Genomic DNA, 25072 nt, shown 5'->3' on the forward strand with positions numbered 1-25072 from the left:
TGCGCGGCGCCGCTGCGGGGCCAGTCGGGACGGAGGAGACAAGATGGCGCTGCGGGTGATGCGGGGCATCGTGAACGGGGCCGCGCCTGAGCTTCCTGTACCCACCAGTGGGCCCATGGCGGGGTCTCGAGAACAGGCGCTGGCAGTTAGCCGGAACTACCTCTCCCAGCCTCGCCTCAGTGAGTATCAGAGAGCAAGACGAATCCTGTCTTTGCTCTTAGCCCAGCCCCTTGCTCCCACTCACCTGCTTAGCCAGAGGGGTGGGATGGGGGGATTGTTTTTCCCTCTCGCGTCCCCCTACTCCGACGTCTCTCTCTAGAAGGCGATTTGAGTGTACCTTAATTTCCGTGCCAGGGGTGGGCTAAGGGGAAGAGCACCAACGGGAACTTTTTCCTGGGTTGGTGGTCTCCTGGCTATTGCCCCACCCTCTCCAGTTTCCCGAGGCTGGAGCATGCTCAGGCGCTTGCTTCCTGTCTCTGAGCGAAGGCCACTTCTTGCCACTCTTATCCTAATCTTCTGCTGACCTCATTTGGATCTGCAGGGGTCGAGGGAACCGCCCCTCGCCTTCCCCCTGCCTCGGGTGTGGACCTCAGGGCAGGTCCTGAGCTCCTGCCGAGGGGGACGATGTAGTGTCATCGCTGACGTGCTCAGGCCTTTCGTGGATGGAGGTCAGGCCCACAGCCAGAGGGAAATGTTGTTCAGTGGAGAAGCTGCTCTGCAGGAGGACACCTAGATATCAGAGAAAGCTAGAGCTGAGAAGTACCCTGCGGGTCATCTAGTCTAACTCTCTCATTTTACAGTGAGAAGCCTAAGGTTCTGAAACGGACAGGGCTTGCCAGGCTTTAGACCCCTAATTACTGGCAGAGCAGGAAAACTCCAGGTTTCTTAATTCTTGCTGGACCTTTTTCTGCCATTAACTTGAGTGCAAGGCTATCTTGGGGAAGACAAGCAGCTTTGCCCGTATTATGTAGCATATATGCAAAGCATATGCATAAGCACGTTTAAGTGTTGTGATTGCAAAAAGACCTTAATAAACCAGGCTTAAGGGGACCGTTCAGCAGTTCTGAAAGAAATGGTTCTTGATTACTAAACAATAAAATTGTGTAGCATCAGATCTCTTAACAGTTTCCTTAGGAACCGGGGATGAGCGCTGGAAGTAGACTCTTTAAAACTTAGGAAAGCACCTGATGTTTTCCAAGGTGGTGAGACTGTATTTGCACCCGTTAATTGCCACAGTACCTCTTGGTGGGTGGCTCATTGGTTAAAAAGAATTTCAGATGAAGGGTTTCAGTCTGGGCGCTCTCCTGCCTGACTAATCCCATCCTTATCAGTCACTGGGTCAGGTCATGTGACAGCACTGCAGTGTAAGGAAGAAAGAAAAGACTTGATTCTATGGTTTGCAGAGATGTGGTTTTTTTTTTTAATTGAAATATAGTTGATTTATAACGTTGTGTTAGTTTCAGGTGTACAGCAAAGTGATTCAGTTATATATATTATATATGTATCTATATTCTTTTTTAGATTCTTACCCATTAGAAGTTATTACAAGATATTAAGTATAGTTCCCTGTGCTATAAAGTAGTTACCTGTTGGCTATCTGTTTTATATATAGTAGTGTATATATTTTAATCCCAAACTCCTAATTTATTCCCCCCCCCCCATGTGCTTTCTATAATGGGAATTATTTGCATTAGAGAATGCCTGTTCGGAGTTTACATCAGCTGAATGTTTCAAGAAATTGACAGATGTTGTATTCTTATGACAATTAATTTGTGCCCAACAGTTACAAATACTCTTTTATGAATTGCATTTGTATGCTTTGCTGTTCTTTGGGTAGAACAGATAGACATTAGTGGTGCTTCTAGAAAAAGATTATAAGGGGCAGTAGTCATTTTTCCATATAATTATTCACTCAATCTCAATTCAGAGTATCAATTGAAATAATAACATAGTTTAAAGAGTACTCCATGGTTGAGGTTGTAAACCCTTAAGGGAGATGAGTATGATTTCTCAACATTCTGTGTGTGCTTAGCCAGTGACTGAAGAACTTCTCCAGATGAGATTCCTCCTGACAAGATTGTTGCGACATAATGCTTAAAACTGAAACTTTAGGGTTCAGGAATCCTTTTTGTATCCTCAGTGCCTAGCGCAGTGTTGGCACATAGAAGCGTTGTGTTTTGTAATTGTATAACTTGCATTTAAACCCCTTGTTCTAATAGTTTAGTATATGGATCCTTAATGTGGATGGAACCAGAGTAGGGAGTTGGGGTACTTGGTTTGAGTTTCACTTCTGTGTCTGGGTTATTCTAAAAAGCACAAATGATATCATACTTAGGCTAACAGCTAACTGCATTTGAATGTCATCTTTTTCCTGTATTGCCACATTCTTGATTCTAGTTAACACACTTAATTGCTTCTGAATAAATATTAACGTCTTAATTTTTCTGATTAAAGGTGGATGTTACCATCCTAGGTAAAAAGTTATAGTTATTTAATGTGTGCTTTTTGAACAAAGGAATGGAATATTGGCAGCTCCACTGTACAAATTGGATCCTGGTTTTAAAAAATTTCAGGATTATGGGGCCGTTAACAAGAGATGGAAAATGAGATATGCAGGCTTGAAATAATCTTGAGCACATTAGTTGAATTTCTAAAGTCACAAGGAAAGAAAACTTGATTTCCTTTTAAACTTTGAGCAAGGTTCAATAATATACGCAGAGCTTTTGGATGTTAAACATTTTGGATTAGATAATCTCCTTTGTTCTTGAGATCCTAGATCAACTAATCTTACGTTTCTTATGTCATAAAGCAGAGTTAGCCTCAGTGAAAAGTGCAGTAAAGGAATGGTCGGCCTGCCTTTTTCTAGAACCTCTCCCTCCTTGCCCACTACAAAGTGTGGGTCTTTACTTTTCTTGCACAATAGAAGACGATTGTTCTGGTTTTGTTTTGCTAATAAGGTGGAGGCTGAAGGACTAGATCTCTTATTGTGCAACAGCTGTCAAATTTTCTCTTTGAAAGTTTCACAATCATTAAGTAGTGTTAGTTCTGTTGAACAATCTCATATCCTATAGGAGGAAGAGGATGTCATCTAACAAAATATGTGCTTCTTAAAATCTTTGTAGATTTTGGGTTTTAAATGTTACTCCATAAATATTTATTGTCTCCATAAATATTCAGGATCAAAGATGTAAACATGTGTCTGCTGTGTTTTCAGAAGTTCTGATCATCCCCTGCAGACCCAAGTTCTTCTTCATTTGGAATTTTCAAGAGAAGAGTGGTCATTATTGTTTGTAAACAGAAATATTTATGTAATTTGTGAATGGGTATTGACTTTTTGAAGAACAGCTTTATGTCTTTGGCAGCTTTAATCTAAAGCGTTGTCTCTGCTTTGGGCTGTTAATACTAATGGTGAGAAAAGCTGGGTAAATATTGTTGAGAGATAAAATGTGGTATTTGATATTATTTTCTCTGCTTGTTCCCCCCCAGTAGTTTTACTATTGTGGAAAGGAGCTGTAGTTTGTATATAAACTGTTTTCTACTCCCTATTTGTAGTCCAAGTGCTAGGAACTGTGTTATCTCCATATTTTTAAGTTATACTGGAGACTAAGGGTCATAGAGTATAAACCTAGAATTGGTGGGGGTGGGCCACAAACAAAAATAATTTTAATCTTGGATCTTCCATTTAGTAACAGATTTCTCATAGATGTAGTTTAAGTGTGGAGTAGGTCTATCAGCCTTGCCTACCTCCCAGTGTTTTGTGAAACTGAAAAGGTAACCTATCTGAAGATGCTCTGTAAAGTGTGAAGCAGTTTTCATTTGGTAATATTTTTTATTTAGTTTGGATTATAACATTTATTAGTTTAGTTTGCATCCCATTTTAATTTAAACCAAGCTTGTTGCTTAACCTCTGGTTTGTATCTGAAGTGGTCTCCTCATGCTTTGCAGTGACAGAAAACTGCTGAAGCATCTCCAGTAGTTTCTTCCTTTACTGGTTTAACTTTTCTAGTGGCTACACCCCCACTAGAGAAAGATTGTTTTTCAGTAATGATACAAGAGTGCCTCAGACCACAAAAAATGACCAGTTCACTTTTAGAATTTGAGCTGTAGCACAGAGTCAAGGAAAAAGTGACTGGAGGCAGACTATGTAAGTTTAGATCCTTAGGCAAGTTACTTAATTTCTGAGAATCATTTTTCTCTTGTAAAACTTGGAATAGTATTTGGTAACTCATAGACCTGTTATGGAGATTAAAAAAGAATTCCTGACAAGTACTTTTTAAATGTGTATTGGTAGTTTTGTTATTAATTAATTCCAATGGTTACTAGCTTTTTTAAAGTCTACATACATTGTTGCAAATTTAGAGACTGCTTTTGATGAAGTAGAATCTTCTATAGTTGAAATCAACTTGATTCACTGTTTCCGGGAAAAGCAATGACTAGCATTTCTTTTTTCTTGGTCATGCTTTTGCCTTGTGACTGGCAAAACCTCATAATTTGAACGGGCTTGAATTTAAACATGAGATTCTAAAGGATCATTGTTGTAGAGGTTAAAAGTTCAAAGGAGATGCAAATCTTGTCCAGAAAGTAAAGAGAATTTCAGAACCTGAAGCATTTTACTGATGTTACATTTTATTCAAAACAGTTGCCTGTAAATCTCAAAACTGAATTCCCACGCCCCCACTGGCCCACTCCCTGCGCCCATTCCCAGCTGTTTAGGTTTTGAAAAAGTCTGTGTTTCTATAGTTTTAAAACCTGGGTGCCAAGAAAACATGTTTCTAATGTAGTTCACTTTGCCTATCCACATAGCAATTTTAGAAAGTAATTGAAAACATATTTGGATTCTTTTAAAATGAGAACAATGAGGGAATTCCCTGGAGGTCCAGTGGTTAGGACTCGCATGGCGCTTTCACTGCCATGGCGTGGGTTTAATCCCCAGTCGGGAAGCTAAGATCCTGCAAACCACGTGGCGAGGCCAAAAATAAAAATAAAAGAGAACAATGAAGAAATTGTTTTAGGGGTAGGACTTATTTTTAAGAGTGTTAGATTATTTTAAAACAATGGGGAGGATTAACATAAAAGTAGCAGAATATATGACAACTGGGATATTTATTTGTAATTAATTATTTATTTATTTTTTGGGCTGTGTTGGGTCTTCGTTTCTGTGCGAGGGCTTACTCTAGTTGCGGCGAGCCGGGGCCCCTCTTCATCGCGGTGCGCGGGCCTCTCACTGTCACGGCCTCTCTTGTTGCAGAGCACAGGCTCCAGACGCACAGGCTCAGTAGTTGTGGCTCACGGGCCTAGTCGCTCCACGGCATGTGGGATCTTCCCAGACCAGGGCTCAAACCCGTGTCCCCTGCATTGGCAGGCAGACTCTCAACCACTGCGCCACCAGGGAAGCCCCAACAACTGGGATATTTTTAATAATCTTGGAGGCGTGATTAATTTGTTTACATTGCCATCCATTCAAGTAACTTAACATTTAAAATTTGTGACTTACTTTTTATCTCAGGTTGAAAAACAAAGAAGTAATTAGGAGCCTCTGTTGATCATTACAATTACAAATGTATTCAAGCAAATATTTAGTGTGAGGATTTAAAGGTCCTCAGTATGAAAGACTAGGGTTCGTGACAGTGCTCGCCTGCCCTGTCTCAGTGTTTCTACCAGGGCACTTGCTTCCTGGCTAAAGAAATTTATGTTTTTAAATTCTGAAGCCCCTTGAATGGACAGACTGGTTATTAAATGGTTTCCTCATTCTTGGGAGTCTACATTCATGCCAGAAATTTCTGTCTAAGACATCATAAGAAATCAAGCAAGTGAAAAATTCCCAGTTGGTTGACAGCTTCTTATACATTATTTTAGGTCTTGTAAACACTTCATTTGTTTTTTCAGCTTTTCTGATCATGAAATTTAGTTAATTCTGACATTGTTAGAATTGCTTTCCTGACTGTTCTGATTTATACCTGATTACCATTCATTATACTTGGCATGTATGTAGGTGTGATACAATTCAATGACAGCTACCTCCTTTCTAAAATGAGAGATTTGGGTAGTTTGTTGCTAGGGCATAATTTGCGGTAGAAAATATAAGCTTCTACAATGACAGTAACGTTTGACTTTTTTTTTTAAAGGATACTTATATGATCTCTGACCTTTCATTCCATCCCCCTTCATAAACTCCTTTTTTTTTCATAGTTTTTATGATACTATTTAATCATGGCATTTTATCTTAACAGACTACATTTTGTCAGATTTCTTTTGTGAGTTTTGTCACTTCTGCTTAAAGTTAAGGATTCCCTTCTCCTTCTCTATCTACTTTGCTAAGTGCTACCGTTTCTGTAAAGCTTTTTCTTTTCTAAGTGAGAACCATTGCAGGGTCTTTCCTGTGCTCCCACAGACCCTCAGCACACCTCTGGTAGAGCCCTTACCTCCCCCTTCTCCATATAAAATTGTGAACTCTTGTGGGAACTCTCCCTCTTTACCTTTGTTTTTGTATTCTGGGTCCTTGAAACAATGTGACTTATAGTAAGAATTAAACATGTTTTTGGTTTGATGAAGGGGATTATGAGAAGTTGTACAGATGCAGGCATATTTTATAAATTCAATGAAAAATTTCATACTTTTTGAGTGTTCCATATAATAATAGATACGGTAAAGTAGACAGAGGTTCTTTTTGGTAATACCAGAGAGATCATTTAGACTGTTGTCCTGTTTGACAAGAACTGACTTTTTTGTGTTTCTTTCCAGCATACAAGACGGTATCAGGAGTTAATGGTCCACTAGTGATCTTAGATCATGTTAAGGTAATACCACTATCATTATCGTCTAACCATTTAAGAAGTTAAAAGCATAGTATTAAGTACTGTTTAGTACACTTTAAGTTTTTTGTTATGATTCTTTTAAGCCATTCCTTGGTCGGAATGTCAGTGCTATATGGAGACAAGAAGTTTAGGTCAGAAGTCAGAAGATGGGATTCTAGTACTGGATCTGTTGTGGATTCTGTTTGTGGCTTTGAGTCCCTTGTCTGTAAAATTTAAAATTTTATTTGTTTGTTAATCATACCTCACAGGTTTATTAGGAAAACAACAGTAATATTTGTGTGTTTTATGACTTGTAAGATATTATTTAGATATACGGTATCTTGTGGCTCGTGTCATAGACTACTGTGTGTTCTAACTACTTGTTACATTTTTGTCTTCTCTACTAAATTTTAAGGTCTTTGAGTGAGTAAACAATGTTACTTTTGTCTTTGAGGGCCTGACACTGGTATTCAAGTAATGAATAAACAACAGATTATCTCAACAGTGACTAAAACCATAAAGCAGAGAAAAGTTTTTACTTATTCAGTTTGTTGAAAGACTCTTTAGTTACGTGGGTTTTTTTTAGCCACACCTATACATAAGAATTATCTTAGAAAAAGAGGCATAGAATATAGTCTATAATTGAATAGACTTCACCCTGGGTGAAGCCTCCTGCCTGAGTTCAGTGATTAAAATATCTTCAGAGGAGATAATTTGTATAATATGCTCTGTAGAACAGTAATTCTGCATTGGTTGTTGTTGGGAGTGGATGAAGGGGAAAGGTACACAGTTATTAGTTTGTGGAGAGAAGTAATGGCAGAAGTATGTTTGGCATGTGGCCCCTCTGGAAGCAGAAAATAAATTGAAAACCGTTTCTTAAAGGAAAGGGCAAAGTGCACTGTCTCTTCAGCTTTATCACTAAGATACTTTTGTGCATGACAAGGTACCTATGCAAATTAATTGCAAGATTAAGCATATGGCTTACTCCTGGCCACAGTTTCATACTAGTCTGCAGTTTGATTCAAAGCCTCAGTATACAAGTTGTACAGGGTTTAGGCAGGTGCCCGTTAATATTTTGTGAAAGGATGAAGCATACACTTTTATTTTTTGAGGAAGTATTGAAAGCATTATTTGCTTTCTTGTCATTTATTTCTTCTTTTTTATATACTTTTTATTGGATAAAATTTTTGACTCATATTTTAAAAATATGGAGCTTTTATATTAGTAAATATATTTTCAAAAACAGTTAAAAATATTTATGCTTCAACTATGTTAAGCGCTGAACTCAGCACCAAAAATACACAATACAAATACATAAGTGTCTAATTGGTAAGTGCTATGAAGGGTGAGTGCAGGATGCTATGAGAGTCAATAATGGGAAGGACTTAGAAAACATCTTGGGGGAAGTAATTTTAAGAAAGCTGAAAAAGTTTTATTGAATGTTTGTTTGGGGTATAACTCCAGCTGAGGAAAAACTGGTAAATAAAGTTTATGTAGTTGTAAGAATGGCTTTATACCACCAGATTTAGAGTGTTTTTTGTTTTTTTTAGTTTTTGGCTCCTGTTTTTAACTTAAAACATACACATAGGATCAAGGAATAGATAATTTTATACAAATTGTATCAGAATAGATGATGATGGAGACTGCTGTCCAACTCATTTTCTGAAGGTAGCACATCTTTGATTCCCAAACCAGACAAAGGCTAGTATCAGAAAAGAAACAATGTAGCTATTCTCATTTACAAGCACAGATTCCAAAATTCTTAATAAAAATGTTCTCATGTATTGGATATTAGCAAAAATATACTTTAAAAACTCAACAGAATTATGACAAAGTAGAATTTATCCCAGTAATACAAAGATGATTTGATATTAGCAAATGTCAGTATAATTCAGGTCATTCATAGATTAAGCTAGAAAAAGCTTACGCTCTTCTCAGTAAATACGGAGTATGTATCTGATAAAATTACTTGTTTCTAAAAAACAAAACAAAACAAAAGAAGAAGGTGGTCTTAGAAATAAGGGCTAGAACAAACTTTTAAAACCTCTTTAAGGATATCCACCATAACCTACAGCAAACAGCGTACTTAAGGAGAGACTCTAGCAACATTGCCATTTAAATCAGGAACAAGATGAGGACCCCTGTTGTCAGCACCACTATCCATCTTTGTTCTGTCTTTGTGCTTGGACCCTAATCAGTGCTGTGGGGAAAAGGGATTAAAAGGAAGAGGCACAGCTGTCATCATTTCTTGGTAGTATGATTAACTAAACAGAAAACACAAGTCATTCAGTGGACAAACTATTAGAAACAATGGTGTAAAACAGTGTTGCCGGATACAGAGGATGTCTATAGAAATCAGTAGTGTTTTGTATGCCAGAAGTAACTACTAGGTAATTAGGAACTTTTTACAAAAAACTGTGAAACTTTGTTGAAAGACATAAAAGAAGACTTCAAATAACTGGAGATTCCACATTCATGAATGGAAAGACTCAGAATAGAAAAGATGTTGATTCTCTCCAGGTAACAAAATCAGTTAGAAATACAGTAAGAATAAAGATTTGGTGAGGGAGTAAGCAGATAGTTCAGTGGAGCAAAGTTAAAATTCTTAAAACCAACTCTCCTCACACCTGAGAATTTGACTTGGTAAATGATAAAGGCTACATTACAAGTCGTGCTACTTGTAGCACAAATTACATTTGTGCTACTCAGTAAATATTGTTGGGGTATTTGGCTCCCTGTATGAAAAATAAAGATAAAAATGAGAAAAATAAAATTACATACCAAAAATAAATCCAGATGGATTAAAGACCAAAACATGAAAAACCTATTAGAAGACAGTATAGAAGGCCATTTTTATGACTTCAGATTGGAAGGTTTTCCTACACAAAAGACACAAATCATAAAGGAAAACAAGTCATTTTATTGCAAAAACTTCTGTATGATAGGATACCATAAACAAAATTAAAAGACAAGGAAGACTGGGAGCAGATATTCGCAAAAGGATTGATATCCAGAATCTATGAAACTTACCTAAAAGTAAATAAAAGAAGCAGATGTAGTTGAAAAGCGAGGAAAAGATATTATTAATAAGGCCATTATAGGAAATGAAGTCTGAATTGTCAGTAAACATGAAAAGGTGCTCAATATTAGTAGAATCAGGAAAATGCAAATTGAAAGATACTATTTTTTATTTTATCAAAATGGTAAAAATTAAAGTTTAATAATGTAAGATTGGCAAAGATGTAGGGAAAAGATACTTTTCTATCCTACTAGGGAGTTTGTAAAGTAAAAGGTTCCTTTGCAGAGTAATTTCACATAACAATGGACACAGCCTATAGCCCACCACTACGGAACCAGCTACCTTAGGGAAACTTGGGCTCACATGTGAGAATGTTCATTGCAGCATGTTTGTAGTAGTTTAAATTTGGAACAGCCTTGAACACCAGTGGTAGAAGAACAGCTGAATAAAATGTAGTGTCACCTGATTTTATTTTAGCTATATCTGTTCTAACATTGATTCTAGATGCCCATTTATTCATATTAGCATCTCCAGAATCAAGTGTCCTACAGTCAGTGTTGATTCACAGATGCATTGGCAGATGTTTTCCTTCACATCACACAACGTAGTGATGCATTTTTCAAAAGATTCTGTTAATCAAATAAGGTAAATATGACTATGACAGATCCAAAACATACGGTCAAGTGGGAAAAAAACGAGTTGCAGGATGATACATTTAGTATGTTGCCATTTAGGTAAGTGAAACACTACAGTATATTTTTGGAAACATGCAATTTAAAATATTAAAAATGGATTAGAGGAATACATTTCTGGTTAGGAGAATTAGAGTGAGGAGGGAATATTAGCATTATTTATTAAAATAGTAATTATTTTATGGTTCAGTTGCATTTTATTCCTGTCCTCCCAAGGCACAAGGTGATTACACAGCCCAGAAGCAAACATCATTTCTGAGTAGTGGGAACATAGTTTTTTAACTTTCTGTAGTCTCAAAGCTTAAAAACATACACACAGAAGGAAAGAATTTAATTGCCGTGGTTTCATAGATTTAAGATCCTTCTCTCTGTACCTTATGCTGTGTTTGCCAGTATATGTGCCAGGGATCAGTGTTCTAAGGACTTAAACTACCTGAGGATATTCTAAACTCTGGATGTATACCTGTGTGCTTTGGGGAGGTGTGGGGTCTGCATGTGCATACATGCTGTGAAAGACATAGAGCATATAGAGTATTTTGAGGAGCTTTTAAAATGTTGGTTATTGAGCCTTTATTTTTTTCCTATTTAGTTTCCCAGATATGCTGAGATTGTGCACTTAACACTACCTGATGGCACGAAGAGGAGTGGGCAAGTTCTAGAAGTTAGTGGTTCCAAAGCAGTGGTTCAGGTAAGCATCGCTTTCAAAACCTGGCCAGTTGAACGTTTTTCTGATCACAACAAACATAAGAAACACCAATAGTTCTTTTTAGTAATTATCACATAAGTATACAGATGTTCATCAACTTATAGGTGGGGTGACATCTTGATAAACCCATCATAAGCTGAAAATATCATAAGTTGAAAATGCATTTAGTACACAGAACCTACTGAACATCATAGCTTAGCTTAGCTTACATTAAAGGTGCCCAGAACACTTATATTAGCATACGATTGCACAAAACCATATAACACAAAGCCTATTTTATAATAAAATGTTAAATATCTCATGTGATTTTTTTTTTTTTTCTCATGTGATTTTTCTGAAGTACGGTTTCTACCAGATGTGTATTGCTTTTGCACCATCATGAAGGTGAAAATTCTTAAGCCAGAGACCCGACTGTTTACTGGCTGTGAGGGGAGAAAAGTATTTTTTCATGTTTTCTTGCTAAATGCCAGCCACCAATATCCATTCTAGCCCAATAGCTCCACTGGTAAAATGGCTTTTTTAAAAAATTTTTTTAATGGATAAAATGAAACAGTCACATAGAAGGGGAGAGATGAAAAGTAGAATTCAGAGCTTATGGGCTGAAACCAAAACGAGATCTGAGTCTACTCCTTTAAATTGTCTCTGATAATTCCTAGTTTTTAATGTTACTGATTATAGGAAGTGCCAGTTTTCTCAAATAACATATTGCCCTAAAAAGTAATCTAGAGCAGAGGTCAGCAGAATTTCTGTAAGGGGCCAGATAGTAACTTTTTTAGACTTTGTGAGGGTTGTGCCTAAGGTCTCTGATGCATGTTCTTATGGTTTCTTTTCCTTTTTTTTTTTAAAAAATCAACCCTTTAAAAATGTAAAAACCATTCTTAGCTTGCTTGATCGATTTGGCCTGCAGGCATGACTCTGGGTAAGAGGTTGACAGTTTGGTTCGTCGTCCACCATGAACACTTCTTCAGTCATGAGGCTACAAGCAGTATATACGTTGATGTATTTTACTTTATAAGGGCTGACAAATAAATCTTAAGCACTTATGATCTAAATTTCCTTTACCCTTCTGTTTACTTTTCTTTCTTGATAGGTATTTGAAGGGACTTCAGGTATAGATGCCAAGAAGACATCCTGTGAGTTTACTGGGGATATTCTCCGAACGCCAGTGTCTGAGGATATGCTTGGTAAACGGATATTATTATTCATGCTGAGCAGAGATCTGCTTCCTTTTTAACGTATTTCCATGAAGTCTTTTTAAAGATTGTGAACATTTGAGTCATTGTCCACTCTGTACTGTCTCGTTACTGTTTACCAGGTCGGGTATTCAATGGCTCAGGAAAACCCATCGACAGAGGTCCTGTTGTACTGGCTGAAGACTTCCTTGATATCATGGGTAGGGACAGAAAATGGATTTCTGTGTTTTGGGGAAAATAGCATCTACCTATCTTATACCTTTGTCAGATAAAGGGTGATTTTTATGATACTTTAAGTAGATAACCAACATACTCCATGTTTGATTAATTATGTTTTGTTTATTATTTAATAAATTTATTTTTCCTTGAGGTTATCTTAAATTTTTATATTTTATTTATTGTAAAATATCACCAGGATATATCTGAGATGTAAAAGCCATAATGGCTTTGAAATTAGGATTTCTCTCTTATTTGCTATACCCTTACGTTTCACTTTACTACCATATAATTTGTGAATCTACAAAAGATTAATGGAAAAGAATATTTAAACAGTTTCAGATTTCAAAAATAACTGATTTTTTAAGAGTAGAAAGAAATGCTTTATATGGTTGTAGTCTTAATATAGAGACATATTAAAATTTTCCCTTTTGGAAATGCATTAGGCCAGCCAATCAATCCTCAGTGTCGGATCTATCCAGAGGAGATGATTCAGACCGGCATTTCGGCCATAGATGGCATGAACAGTATTGCTAGGGGGCAGAAAATTCCTATCTTCTCTGCTGCTGGCTTACCGCACAATGAGGTGAGACCTAGAATCTGTTTGGTATGAAATTTAAGGAGAAAGAATTTCCGAGTGCTTCACTCTTAGTGAGAAACCAAATATAGGATTTTCAAGGTAAGTGCCCAATGTTACTGTTTATATAATCCAATTACATTGACTCTTTATCCACACATATCTGACTTCTTGCTTACTCTTAGGAATCTGCAAAAATTACAAAATAGTTTCATTGGGTAAAGCCCTTTAAGACAACCCAGTTTCATTTATGATTACAGTTCCCCAAAGTTTAGGGTAAAAGTTATTTTGTTGTAGAACTATTATTTTAGATTTTAACTTGGTTCTTTTGTACTCCTCATCAGATTGCAGCTCAAATCTGTCGCCAGGCTGGTTTGGTAAAAAAATCCAAAGATGTAGTGGACTACAGTGAGGAAAATTTTGCGATTGTATTTGCTGCTATGGGTGTAAGTATTATCTTTTTCTGTTTTAGTATGAAATGTAAAAGTGCTTGTGTTCTTAGAACAATATAGAAAACTACACATATATTATTCGATTTATCTCTAGGCAGAGAAGTTGCAAGTTGGCATTTTGGGCAAACCATGGATTAGTATTTAGCATTTGACTGTGGAATGTAAGAATAATTCCCTTTGTGCCCAAAGCAAGCTGTTTACTCTGTTGGCTTTTGTGAACGTTTTGGGGGTACTTGAACCTTTAAAAGAAGGAGCAGTGCAGATCTGTAGCTTGGCCTTCATCAGAAATAAATATTGGGGGGGAAAAAGAAAAAGAGAGAAAAAATATTGAGAATTTTTCTTCTCCCAGCACTGATGAAGTCATTGCCATTTAGGTAAACATGGAAACTGCCCGGTTCTTCAAATCTGACTTTGAAGAAAATGGCTCAATGGACAACGTCTGCCTCTTTTTGAACTTGGCTAACGACCCAACGTAAGTAAACAAATAGAGCTGTTTTCCCCCTACTCATGCAGCCTTCTGGTCAAAAATGTCACCTTACACTAAGGAGGTAGAACATTAGAGTGAAAGCTGCACAGGCCTAGGTATGAGATAACCGTATTTAAATTCCAGCTCTGCTTCTTGCAAGTTATTTGGTTTTGGGTAAGTCACTTAGGCTGTGAAGCTCAGTGTCTTCTTTCATAAAATGTGATAAATAATACTTGTCTCACAGAATTGTTGTGCATATGAAATGAGATAATAGTGTAAGTTACCTAGCACACAGTCCATACTCAATAAATTACCTTTTCCTCTTACCTGCAAAATCTGGCCCCTACTTCTTTCATCCCTTTCTCCTTCTCTCTCTCTTCCTTTCTTGCTCAGTTTTGAGAACTATATAGTTCTGAGAAATTATGGGGCATTTATAAAGTAAATCAATTTAGCTGTGTAGCACTAAGTAATTCTTATTATGTAAATGCATAAAAGAACTCTGCCTTACTTAAGAACTTTTAAAGTAATAATTGCTTAACCTTCCTCAATTTATGTGAAACTTTAAAAGGGAGACTGTACCATTATTTCTGGAATCATTTTGTTTTGTTTTCGGCCTTTTTGTTTGAGTGACGTAGGACTTAATGTTTCATTTCAGTATTGAGCGAATTATCACTCCTCGCTTGGCTCTAACCACGGCCGAGTTCCTGGCCTATCAGTGTGAGAAACATGTATTGGTTATCCTAACAGACATGAGTTCTTATGCTGAAGCACTTCGAGAGGTAATTTTTTTCTTAATTAAAATGGATTATCTTGTCAGGGTTATCTTGTCCCTTTGCAAGTTTTCAATTTTTTTTAAATCATGTTTTTTAAAATGCATTGCTCATATATTAGTAGAATACCTTAATTAATCAGAAAAGAAAATATTACTTTTGTCAACCTAGTTGAAATGATTAGAGGACGAGATTTAAATTATTAGCCTATTTATCATACTCTCACTGTCTCCATTGGTTAAGACTGGATTCTTAGAGAGAGGAAATGATGCAAGCTATTTAATCAGTTACTCTCCCAGGTAGTTCTGTCTCTGTCCAGACTGTCAGTTTTTAGCCCTTTTCAAGAATTCCATTTTTAATGATGTAAATTTTTATTTATTTACATAAGTAAAGACTATACTGTGGCAGAACCCTCTTCAGAACTTTTTTTTCCTTCAGAAAACTCAGTGATTATTTAGGAACAATATAAGATTCTAGCAGTTACCATCCAGAAGTGTGGGGTGTTTGTTCTAATGCAAGTTACTGAAATTTTGAGTGACTTGCTCTTTAAAGTGTGCAAAAAAGGGAAGAAGACTTTTGAAGAGACAGGCTATATAAATATCTAGCTTAAGATTCCCTAAGATCCATCATCATATCTCACTCGGCTACAGTGCTTTTTCATTGAAGGACTTCTTTTCTCCCATCCATCACAGATACTTTTCTAAAAGGCAGTAAAAATAAGTATTAGAAAAGTGAAAATTAAAAAAAAAAAACAATTTACAAACCCTTTTTATTAGTATTATTAGATTCGACAGACAATTATTCTATCAAATTGCCACTAAAGTTTTCTATATGTTTATCTTGCTTTCTGCATTATCTCCTTTCACATTGATAAAAGCTGGTCTGCAGGCAGGCCACGCTTTGAGTAGCACTGCTGGAGCATACTCTTGGAGGAACCAAAGTAGCAGTTAGAAGTTGGGCTTAATGATTTACAGTTCTTGTTGGCTGTAGATTAAAATGTATGCATATATTCTAGTGTGCATGTCTCTAAGAGAAAGACCATTTATTACTATTTTTGTCTTGTACGGTGATCCAGGGAAATCATCTGGCCCTTGATTGCGGTTGTAAGTTGGGGTTAATAACATTAACTTCCTCATAGGGTTGTTGTGAGGATTAAATTAAATAATGTATGTAAAGTGCATCAGATGATTTCTGATATATGTATTTCCTTCCCTTTTGATCTTTTCAGGATTAGCTTATGTAAATCTGGCAAGATCCATAACATGAAGGAAATCTTGTGAACTGAGACTGTTCTCTTAGTTTTAAAATGTACTACCTTTGATTTATAAAATTGCAAGCAGATTTTCTTCTAGCCAGCTATTTGAAGATTTGTGTTATGGCAGTATGATTTTAGCAAAAAAACTTCTGGTCCCCAATTGTCAACATTTTTGTTGCAGAATAATCTGAATTTATGTTGCTAGATTTTTCTGAATCGTTTCTAGAGGTGATATTTAAAACGAATAAGGTGATCCAACTTTGTAATTTGGCATGTTCAAACAAATGTTTTCTAACCAAGCTTTAATTTTCATTTTCTGGTATGTGATACTGTTCTCCTTGACTCACTGTCAGGTTTCAGCAGCCAGGGAAGAGGTTCCTGGTCGACGAGGTTTCCCAGGTTACATGTATACAGATTTAGCCACAATATATGAACGCGCTGGTAGAGTGGAAGGTAGAAATGGCTCTATTACTCAAATTCCTATTCTCACCATGCCTAACGATGGTAAGTTTTGGGTCTTTGGATTATAGCATCCCTAATCGTTGTAAGGACTTTGATTTGAAGAGAGAAGACCATCTATCTTTTTGAGTTGAAATTCTTTTGAGTTTATCCTCCAGAAGTTTACCTTACCTAGTGATTTGTTTCTAATAAAATTTTTCATTTCAAAACTACCCATAGTTTTGAAATTTTTCATTTCAAAACTACCCATAATTATTATTCTTTTGTAGGAAAATTTTCTTGTAATTTTAATTTTTAATTTTTATTTATTAGCTAGTATTTAGCATCTACTATTTGCAGGACACTGGTCTAGATGAAAGAAACGAATTTTTAAAAAATGTATGGGCTCTACTTAATGTAAGCCTCTCATTCTAGTTGGATATTTTTTAAATGTCTGTGCATCAGTCATTTAAGGTAGCTTAAGTGCCAGATACGGAGCACAAATGGTAAATGCCACGAGACTCTAGAGATAGAACGATCATCAAAGACTTGCTAAAAATTACTTGGTTTTATCATGTTTGTGTAAGTGCACAGTGCAGTGCCTGCCTGGAGGTATGCCCAGCAGCTCCCGGGTGAGACTTTCAGCATTCCCCTTATGTTAGTGTCTTTTTGTCTTCATCTCAGTCTTTTAAAAACACTTTTTCAAACTATTTTCAGAAACAGTAATAACTCATTATAACTGAGCACTGTTCTAAGTGTTTTGTAAGTTTTGACTCATTTGACCTTCATAGCGACTTTTTAGATGCTCTCGTGTGAGGCACAGGGAGGTAAAGTGTCACAGTTAGGAAGTGGCGGCTTTAGAACCCAGGCAGGGGCTTCCCTGGTGGCACAGTGGTTAAGAATCCGCCTGCCAATGCAGGGGACACGGGTTCCAGCCCTGGTCCAGGAAGATCCCACATGCCACAGAGCAACTAAGCCTGTGCGCCACAACTGCTGAGCCCGTGCGCCACAACTACTGAAGCCCGCACGCCTAGAGCCTGTGCTCCACAACAAGAGAAGCCACCACGAGAAGCCCGCGCACCGCAATGAAGAGTAGCCCCCCCACCCCTGCTCACCGCAACAAGTGAAAGCCCTTGCGCAGCAACGAAGACCCAACAACAGCCAAAAATAAATAAATTAATAAATTAAAAAAAAAAAAACAACCAAAAAAACCCAGGCAGTCTGAATACTACCTCTGATGTGAAAATGATTTGTTCCAAGGAAGTAGCTACAAAATTACTCTCTGTAATTTAACAGACTTAGAGATGTCTTGCTCTGTAGGACCTGCTTGGTGCTACCTGTGTAGTGTTGCTTAACTTGTTGAGCCTCTCCGTATTTTCCATGTTGAAATGTTGTGTATCCCTCTGGGATAGCTTATGGACTGAGAATGTTCTCTCAGTGTACATCAAATTGGCAAATCTCTGCAAATGAACTTTGTGTTTAAAATGGAACTTTATATTTGGGGGAGAGAGAGCATAACTAGGAGAAATAGTACTTTTTATGAAGATAGCTAATTTAACTTGTGTCAACACATGTCTAACTGTGCTGCAACCAAATAAGTGAGACTGGCCAATACGGTAACCTCTAGCCACATTTGGCTGTTTAAATTCTAAAGTTTATTAAAATCAGATAAAGCTTGAAATAAAGTTTTTCAGTCACAGTAGCCGCATTTCACATGTTCAGTAGCCACATTTGACCAGTGGCTGCCATATTGGACAGCACAGATAAAGCTCTTTTCCATCATCACAGGAAACTATTTTCTATAGCACTGTTTTAAGTAGTGCAGATTGACTTCCTGTGGTTTTGTTTATATGAGATGGACACTTTAACTAACATCAAGTGTCTTTCTCTGGTAGATATCACTCACCCCATCCCTGACTTGACTGGATATATTACAGAGGGGCAGATCTATGTGGACAGACAGCTACACAACAGACAGGTATTTGAGAGTTGAATGATGCTATAAGCCTACAGATCTAGTCTTCAGTTATTCTTTAGTGACTCTGACTTTGCTCTTAGGAATTATTTATTTAGAAAATATCAAATTGAATTGTTTTTAATATGGCTATAAAATTGTCATTTCTGTAATACTAAAATCCTGGTGTGGAAAAGAGTGCCAGAATTAAGAATTAAATTTCCACTTTCTTTATTATGCCTTAAAATGGAGTGAGTTGTCAAAGAACTTTTTTGGGTCTTCTGTTCCATAATGGTATAATCTACCGCTTTTGTTATTAATACAAGAACAGATTTTTCAGAGTTTTTTCTTTGTCTTTTATTGTTAAAATTTTTTTAATTGAGGTATAATTGACGTAACATTACATTGGTCGCAGGTGTACAATGTCATGATTTGATGTTTGTATATGTTGCAGAGTGATCACCACAGTAAGTCCACTTAACATCCACCACCTCACATAGTTACAACACTTTTTTTCTTGTGATGAGAATTTTGAAGAGCCACTCTTCTAGCTACCTTTAAATATGCAATACAGTATTATTAACGTACATAGTCACCATGCTGTGAAAGTTCCATCCCCATGACTTACTCATTTGATAACTGGAAGTTTGTACCTTTTAACCTCCCTCACCCGTTTGGCTCACTCATCCCCTGCCTCAGGCAGCCACCAGTCTGTTCTCTATCTGTGAGCTTGACATTTTTTTGTTTGTTTTTTAAGGTCCCATATATGTGAGATTATATGGTATTTATCTTTTTCTGTATGGCTTATTTCACTTAGCATAGTGCCCTAAAGGTCCATCCATGATGTTGCAAACAGCAAGAGATCATTCTTTTTTATGACTGAATAATCAAAAACAGATTTTTTATTGGTTCTTTAGTAGATGCCAGCTTCTGATACCAGCTTTTAGGTGAAATTATTGTTAATCTTTTTATGTGTGATTTTATGAGTCAGAGTTCAGAAGACCATTTGGATTTGCTATTGTAGGCAGATGTTGAAAATTCAGTTTTTTAATAGAATCTTGTACTGTTTTGTAGATTTTACTTTTTGGATTTGATTCTCAAAAAGAAATCTTAAACTGTAAAATGTTTCTTACTCCCTTTTCTTACCAGGAAGAGATATTAGGAATCATCTAGGAAACAAATGTAGCAGTTTTATGCAATTTAAGCAATAAAAATGAGTTTCAAAATCCTCCTTTACTACCAGTAAAGCTTGAATTTTGTACTTAAATATAATATTTTCCCCCTTCCCCTTTTACCCAAGATTTACCCGCCTATTAATGTGCTGCCCTCGTTGTCTCGGTTAATGAAGTCTGCTATTGGAGAAGGTATGACCAGAAAGGATCACGCCGACGTATCTAACCAGCTGGTACGTATGTTTTCTCCAGGATTGTGTTTAAAGAAATGAATACTTTCTCAGTTCATGCTGCTGTCTTATACCTCTTGTCTTTCTTCCATATCACTTTTCTTCTCCCCCCATCAAAGTAGAATTTTAATATAGAATATATAATATAGAATACTGGAATACAGAAACATTCATTAGAGCCAAACAGTCTTTTTCATAAGGATAACTGCTCATGACAAAGATTAAAGATCACATGCTTGAAACCCACCTCTAATGCTGTATGAGGTAGTTTTTAAATAAAAAAGGCATAAGACGATTAAGTTTTTATTAGTAACCTTTATTATAGAGTATTTCTGAAAGACTATTTTGACTAATTTTTTGTTTAACATATTAGGCAATCACCAGAACGCTAAGGGATACAGCTGTGTATATTCTATGAAATCCTTGGTTTCTATAGTCCTGAGATTGTATACCAAGCATAATTAAAGAAAAATACATTTGACCTTAAAGTAGAAATGATAAATAAACCTACTGATAACCCAGATATTTGTTTTTGAATAGAATTTAGAGATGGATTTCTCCTATTGCGTAAGTTGTGATTTTTAAATGCTCTACAAAATGGAAGCTCATTGATATATTGAGGGAGTGTATTTTTTGTAGAGTGTTAGTAATGTCTATGTATTGCATGCCTGAAGACTCCTTCCTTAGTGAGACTGCTGTATAATAAAGTCTTTCCAATACTTGCATATGTGAATTATGTTTGGAAATAATGTGAAATACTGTGAAGATAGCTACAGCAATACACTTGTATAGCCCAGAGTACCGTTACCATTTATAAAGGTTCATGTAAACCTTTTTTTCTCTTTAGTATGCATGCTATGCTATTGGTAAGGATGTGCAGGCCATGAAAGCCGTAGTTGGAGAAGAAGCCCTTACCTCAGATGATGTGCTTTACTTGGAATTTCTGCAGAAGTTTGAGAGGAACTTCATTGCTCAGGGTAAGATTACTATTTTCCTATGAATAGAAACAGCATCATATGTAGTTTTGAGGACTTCTTTCCTAGTCTGAGAGAATTTACATTGGTCTCCATACAATTTTCCTTCTGATTAGAGAAGAGGTTCTTCCAGCCGCCTGCCACGTCTTCGTTCTTAGCCCTCTGGTTCCTTCCCCTCTACCTTCAATTTCTTTATCCATTTATTTAGCTCCTGTCTTATTTTTTATCTTCCTTAACAACCGGCCTTCTGCTCTCCTACCTCCATTGCCACTTCTCCTCGCTCTTAACCTCTCTGCAATGCTCTCCTCTGGCTTTGGGGGTTTTGGACTTTCCCAGTCCCTCTGTTTTCATCCTCCTGATTTCTTATCTTCCTGCTTCTTAATTGTTAATGTTCCCAAAGGCTTAATTACCTGTTCTTTCTGTGCTTTTTTTCCCCTATGCTGATGACTAACTTGCTATGTATGAGCCTTTACCCTCTTTCTGAAGCTCTAATCCCACATCTCCAGCTAGGAAGCCTGTGTTTATGCCACCATCCTCTCTGGCTCAGCGTGGTGAGAACCAAAGTCTTTTCCCAACTGACCACCTGCCTAGCAATTCCCTTTTCAATTTCTGTCTACCTCTGGCATGACCATTACCCTAGTTAGCCCAAGCTCAGGAATTGGGCATTCTTAAGCCTCTTCATTTATTCTCCAGTCATCAAATATTTGCTAATTTGCATTGATCTCCTTTGAAACATCTTATCCTGTTCTCTTTTCATTCCTATTAAAAAAACTTCGGCCAGTGTTTCTCAAAGTTGAATATGCTTTTGAATCTACCAGGGATCTTGTTGAAGTGCAGATTGTGATTCGGTAGGTGTGGGTGGGGCCAGAGAGCCTGTATTTTGACAAGTTCCCGGGCGATGTTGAAGCTGCTGATCTCTGACCACTCTTTGTGTCCCAAGACCTAGTCCAGACCTTTGTCCCATCATCCTTGGCCGTTACTGCCAGCATCTTCACCAGTCTCCCTGACTCTCTATGTGCCATTGCCGGGGTAAATTTAGTATTAATTTTATTGATTGTCCTTCTGTTAAAAAGTCTATAATGGTTTTTATTACATAGCATGTGTAGGGCTTTCAAGCTGTTTTTTTTGCTCTCTTCCCTACCACCCCTGCTAATGCTGGTAAACTCTATTTTTGACCTCAGTGATACTTACAAACGATGTGTTTATTTTGGAATAATGCATCAGCTGCACACTTAGGATTTGTGCACTTTTCTATTTGTGTGATACATTTTTTAAGTACCATTAAAATCCCCAGAACATATGATTGTTGGGTTTTCTAAAAAAAAAAAAAAAAAAAAATTTATGCAGAACCTTAATATCTTAAAAAGATAAAAATTATTCTGGTAGAGAAAAGAATGCAGAACTCTAGCCACTCTAACTCCGTAGTTAAAAAATGAGATTTATTTGCAGGATAAGAATGATGCTGCTATTAAAAATAATAATAGCAATAGCAAGTTTGAAAACTTTCACGTGGACCTATTCAGGTGCTTCATTGGCATTTAAGGCCTTCTAAGTATCTGTACTAGCCTCCTTCAGGTCAGCCTGTGTTGCTGGGAAACTGCTTTTCTCACTACTCTCTGGACAAAACTCTGGGTCTAGTTTCCATTATTCCGTGGAGTGTTTTTAGATCCCACCCGTTGTTAAACACACACACGCACGCACGCGCCCAACGTCTCGCCTGCGGGCTTTCTCCCTTTTCTCTGATTCCCAGGGGTACTTACTGTCTAGACCCTCATTTCCACATTTGGTCACATCCAGTCCTGGGAGACCTGACTGCTTTGTGTCTCTTTTTTATACTTCATGCTCACAGTGCTAGACCCATAACAATAAATTTTGAATAACGCTGATAAGTTGGAAGTACTTGGCCTTTATTCATCTAATCTCAATTTTTTGTAAGGTCCTTACGAAAACCGCACTGTCTATGAGACTTTGGACATTGGCTGGCAACTGCTCCGAATCTTCCCCAAAGAAATGCTGAAGAGAATCCCTCAGAGCACCTTGAGCGAATTCTACCCTCGAGACTCTGCAAAGCATTAGCTGCTACTTCATCGCTGGCTCGATGCTCTTGTGAAATACTGGTTCTGTTTTCTTTATTCCTTTTGCACTCCCCCATCCCCACCTTTGTGTTGGAGTTTACTGTGTTACCCTGTAATTAAAAACAAAGAATAGGTAACATATTGTGCCAGTGTTGCAATGTTTTAAACTGCTAACAGACTTTAAAATATCCCCTGTTCCGAAAACCTGGAACTGCAGTGCTTTGTTTAAAGTAGCTGAGGGTTGGAGGTGAAGTTTTCTTACTGATGTGTGTATTTTGTACGTAGTGGTGTAGTTAGCTGCCTAGTGTCCTCATTATTTGGGTCTCTCAGACCTTCCCTGTCCACCCCCTCCAGAGTATCACTATCTGAAGTTACAATGCTTTGATCTCCAAACTAGGGACAAGATAGGATCTGAAGGACGCTTCCTCTCCGAGCCAAGATGCTTTCCTAAGCGCTTGTTTTTAGATTTTGGTGTGCCTCTGGGTCTGCTCTAAGCAGATGGCTTTTCCTGTCCACCTGCTGTTTCCTATTTAATGAATAGGTTAGAAAAGGAGTTTCCTTTTCCTCTTTGGTGTGGATAAGTTTCAACTCCTGTGTCTTACTGTTCTCCCTCCCTCTGAGTAACACAGAATCATGCAGCTTTTGCCCAACTGGCATTGATCTGATAGTAGTGAGATGCCCTGTCTTGATGATCCCTTACTGGGTTTCCATGCAGAGGAATCATAATGAAAATAATTAATAGAATTCTTGGTTGGAAAGAGTTGGGATACAATTTTTTAAGAAAGAAAAAAACCTATATCGGTTCTACATTCGGACATGCTAACAGTGGTTTTAAGTTTCTAAAGTGTTGACCGGATGCTAAAGGCAAGGTGGGGAAGAGAAAGCTCTTCTGTGTATGGAATCTTTTATATATATATATAATCTATGGATATTTTAAACTCTGTTAGATAGCAGCCTTTGGAAAATCCCCTATTTGGTCCTGCTTTCTGACCTATCTGCCTTTTCAGGGTAATCTTGTGGCACAAGTGATAGCATTTAAAAGCTTTAGTCTTTTAATTCCTCCTCCTTCCTGCTGCGAGCCCTGAGCTGTCTTCTATGCACTTCTGACACGTCTGTTTGGTCTCTCTGTGTTCTTTGTTACTTGGGTGCAGTAGCAACTTCTCTGTGTATTCCATCTTTCTTTCAAGTTGTGTAAAGTTCTTCACTTTTTTTCTCTGAGGGTATAGGGGGTGGGGGGAGTCAGCATGATTATATTTTGATGTAGAAAATGTGACCTGGATATAAAATGAAAATAAATATTAAATTAAATGGAAGTTACCTAAAGTGACTCTGTATCTTCTAATCAGAAAAGCAATAGCAACAAGCAAATATATAATAATGCACCTCTCTTTGATTGACAGTTTTGAACATCATAACCAGTATTGTGAACCAGCCCCTTGATTCACAATATTATGAACCATGTCCCCTTTACAGGGACATGGCCCATGTTCTGTACCCTCTGCCTTTTAGGCTGCCCTTTCAAGCTCTTTTCAGTAATACCTCTTCCAACATATTGTAGTTTGATCCAAGGTTGAGACTTGCTAGGGTGTGGGGTTGTTTGTTTGTTTATTTGTTTGTTTTGCAGATCGTTAGTGGCTGTAAGTTCTCTGAAACTTGAAGTTTTGATTCAGGGTCCACTTAGCATTTTCGAGAGTTACTAAGGTGTTTTATAGCATTCTTTGTTTCAGACATTCTCAGGACCTCTAGAGCCTGTCTGCCATGAATGAAAGAGGGTAATAAATAGAATATGAAATACATACTGAAGCAAGCCAAAACTTGCTTCAAATAAAATCTGAAATAGATGGTCCAGTATATAAAGGAAACATACTTGTTAAAGCACAGGGATGTGGCATCACGGTGGTCTCCCATTTCTTTCCCCTCTTCAACTCAGAGTGACATTTAGGAGATGTAGAGGAAGAGGCTCAGTCATAGCAAGAGTAGGTAGACCTGTGTTCTGATTCTGGTGCTGCCACTAACTGTATGGTCTTGCTTAGTCATTTAACAGATTTGTGTTCCTTTCAGGGTTATAAGGATGAGAGATTTTGCTTTT

At 37.3% G+C, this 25072-nt stretch overlaps 1 protein-coding gene across 1 annotated transcript; it reads left to right on the top strand.

Annotated features, from left to right (window-relative positions):
• Positions 1-24296, top strand: LOC137770116 (V-type proton ATPase subunit B, brain isoform). The gene is made up of 14 exons (XM_068552552.1): positions 1-179; positions 6742-6797; positions 11095-11193; positions 12302-12395; positions 12527-12604; positions 13067-13206; positions 13542-13643; positions 14024-14121; positions 14771-14894; positions 16494-16644; positions 18474-18556; positions 19833-19937; positions 20782-20911; positions 22845-24296. Exons 1-14 carry the CDS (start codon positions 44-46, stop codon positions 22982-22984), a joined length of 1536 nt encoding a protein of 511 aa, XP_068408653.1. The 5' UTR covers positions 1-43; the 3' UTR covers positions 22985-24296.
• Positions 24297-25072: the final 776 nt, after the last annotated feature.

The sequence above is a fragment of the Eschrichtius robustus genome, chromosome 10 (genome assembly GCF_028021215.1).
Source record: "Eschrichtius robustus isolate mEscRob2 chromosome 10, mEscRob2.pri, whole genome shotgun sequence".
NCBI classification, from domain to species: domain Eukaryota; kingdom Metazoa; phylum Chordata; class Mammalia; order Artiodactyla; family Eschrichtiidae; genus Eschrichtius; species Eschrichtius robustus.